The 2,465-nt window shown below is 28.8% G+C and overlaps 1 protein-coding gene across 1 annotated transcript in view; it reads left to right on the top strand.

Moving 5' to 3' along the window:
* The first annotated feature begins 241 nt into the window (after positions 1-241).
* Positions 242-2,465, top strand: part of LOC122257988 (innexin inx2) — an 11,301-nt gene continuing 9,077 nt past the window's right edge. Inside the window, exons 1-2 of the mRNA XM_086554370.1 lie at positions 242-287; positions 868-1,031. Coding sequence (XP_086410496.1) covers positions 242-287; positions 868-1,031 — 210 coding nt within the window. The remainder of the gene's footprint in view (positions 288-867; positions 1,032-2,465) is intronic.

Here is a 2,465-nt window from a genome sequence, read left to right as displayed (position 1 = left end):
CCCCCCCCCCCCCCCCCCCCCCCCCCCACCCCCCCCCCCCCCCCCCCCCCCCCGATTATATATGAATAACATTTTTTTTTTATTAGAAATCAAATTATGCTTCACTTCAAAAAAAAAAAAAAAAAAAAAAAAAAAATATATATATATATAATATAAGATATTTATAATATATAAATTTTTATAATATATATATAATATAATTTTGGATTCCGGGTGTTACGTGGAATTTGTTTGTTCCCGTATGGAATTCCTCTGTGTATGGTGTGGTTTTGATTGTGACTGGGAAAGTGATTTTTTTTTGTAAGCCATACTTTTTGGAAACACTTATTGTTTATCTAGGATGTTGTTTTGTTTCTTTTTCTTCGTTGCGTTAACTCCTTCCCCCCCTTCCCACTCCTTGAACCTCTTATCTATGTACATTATGTTCTAAGTTATTTTGAAAATATCGATATGGTTTATTGTGATATACAATAACTAAGATGATTTTACCCATTAAAAATATTCAAGCGAGTAGAGGAGTAACAAATAACAAAGGCGCTTATGAGAGCAAACGGGTAAATAGCAGGCCCGTCCAGTATAACAATACAATAATTTCTTTTGGAATTGGTAAAACTTATGTCAAAGAGATTTATAATATTTGTCGCGTTCGGTATTTATGTGTTGTCATATTGTCCCCCCAGCCAAGAAGACAATTAAGGCCAGTAAGTGGGTAACCGGCCATAAACCCCTCTTGAGAAGGCCTACTCCGCAGTGGTATGATAATCGGCTGATGGAAAAGAAAAAGAAGAAAAAAGAAAAAAAATATATATATATATATATTCACATATATGAATACAAACATTCTATAGTCTTGTTCTAATATTTCAGGTAGATATCTCCACAAAATGTCTTCGGAAGAATCTTCTCGAGTAGTGCGTCTGGAAGATGAACCAGGAGGCAGATATTCACATCGCCCATTTAATGATTTACTATCGACTGACACCCAAGCTGCTCTTCGCTCTAGCTCCTGGTCGTTGCGTGTGATTATCTTTGTACAATCCGACCAGTAAGTTTGTTTGATTCTGTACTAATCATATATAATATATATATATATTATATATATATGATATATATATGATATATATTAGATATATATATATATATACATATAATAAGTTGAAGGAGGGGGAAGTTCAGGTAAGACATTCCCCCCCCAGGCAGGAAGAACATGCTATCCGCAACGGGATAAGTGCAGAAGCGAAACAGTGCCTGTTAAGAAAAATGCAAAGCCAAATTGCCTAATAAACCGGACCGAAATTGTTTAATAGCTTTCCGAAGGATAAAGGAACCTTTCAATCAGTGTAGTGTAGAAGTTTTAAAAGTAAACGAGATAAATGGCTACAAACAGTACCAGATGAACCACCAACAATGTGGTAGTGAAAGAACGAGGGCTGAAATCAAAGTTTCCATCCCACATCAAATTTCTTTGATTGGCAACGGACAAAAAACGGGCATCCCCCAGGTGGCCCTGGCATGAGCTAATAATAAGGGCCAGCTGCATAACTACCCACCACCAGTCCAAGGAAGTCATATAACTTGGTGTATATGTTTGAGTCGAGGTGTTGTGTGTGTGGGTGTGTGGCATGCATTCACCTTTACCCAAAATTATTATATATTTTTAAAAATTATATATAATAAAATTTTTTATATTTTATTTATATATATTAAATATATTTTTACATATATATTTTATTATATTTTATGTTATATATATTACATATATACATATATGGGTGTGTGTGTCTGTGTGTGTGGAGTGTGTGTGTTTTGGGGTGCGGGGTTTGTGTGTGGGGAGTGTGTGTATGAAAACCTATATATATATATTTTATTTTTATACATATAATGTATGTTTTTTTAATATACATATTTTGTATTTTATATATAAATTTTTAAAATTACATATATAGGGATATAAATTATATATTTATGTGTGGTTATACCTTTAAAATATATACATATTATGTATTTTGTTTTATTTGTATTTAATTTTAAAATATATATTTATTAAAATTTATTTTATATATTTTATTTTATATATTATATATAAATTTTGTAAATATATATAAATTAAAAATTTATATTATGGGGGTGTAAAATTATATATACATTATATGTATTTATGTATTTTTTAAAAATATTTTTTAAAATATATATTTAAAATTTTATTATATATATAATTTTTTATATATATTAAATAAATATGTCTAATATATATATATATATTTATTATATTATATATTTAAATATATATATAAATTTTTTTTTGGTGTGTGTTTATTGTTTTTATATGTTTTTATTTTAAAATTTTATATATTTTAAAATTTATATTTTATTATATTGGGATATGTATTTTATTAAAAGTATTATTTAAATGTATTTATATAATATATATATAAATACAAAATACCCCCCAAACACCACACACA

Source organism: Penaeus japonicus, unplaced genomic scaffold (genome assembly GCF_977035675.1).
Source record: "Penaeus japonicus unplaced genomic scaffold, GWHDUDI00000001_assembly GWHDUDI00000029, whole genome shotgun sequence".
NCBI lineage: Eukaryota > Metazoa > Arthropoda > Malacostraca > Decapoda > Penaeidae > Penaeus > Penaeus japonicus.
The sequence above is the reverse complement of the archived record's forward strand: the minus strand, read 5'-3'. Positions and strand labels throughout refer to the sequence as shown.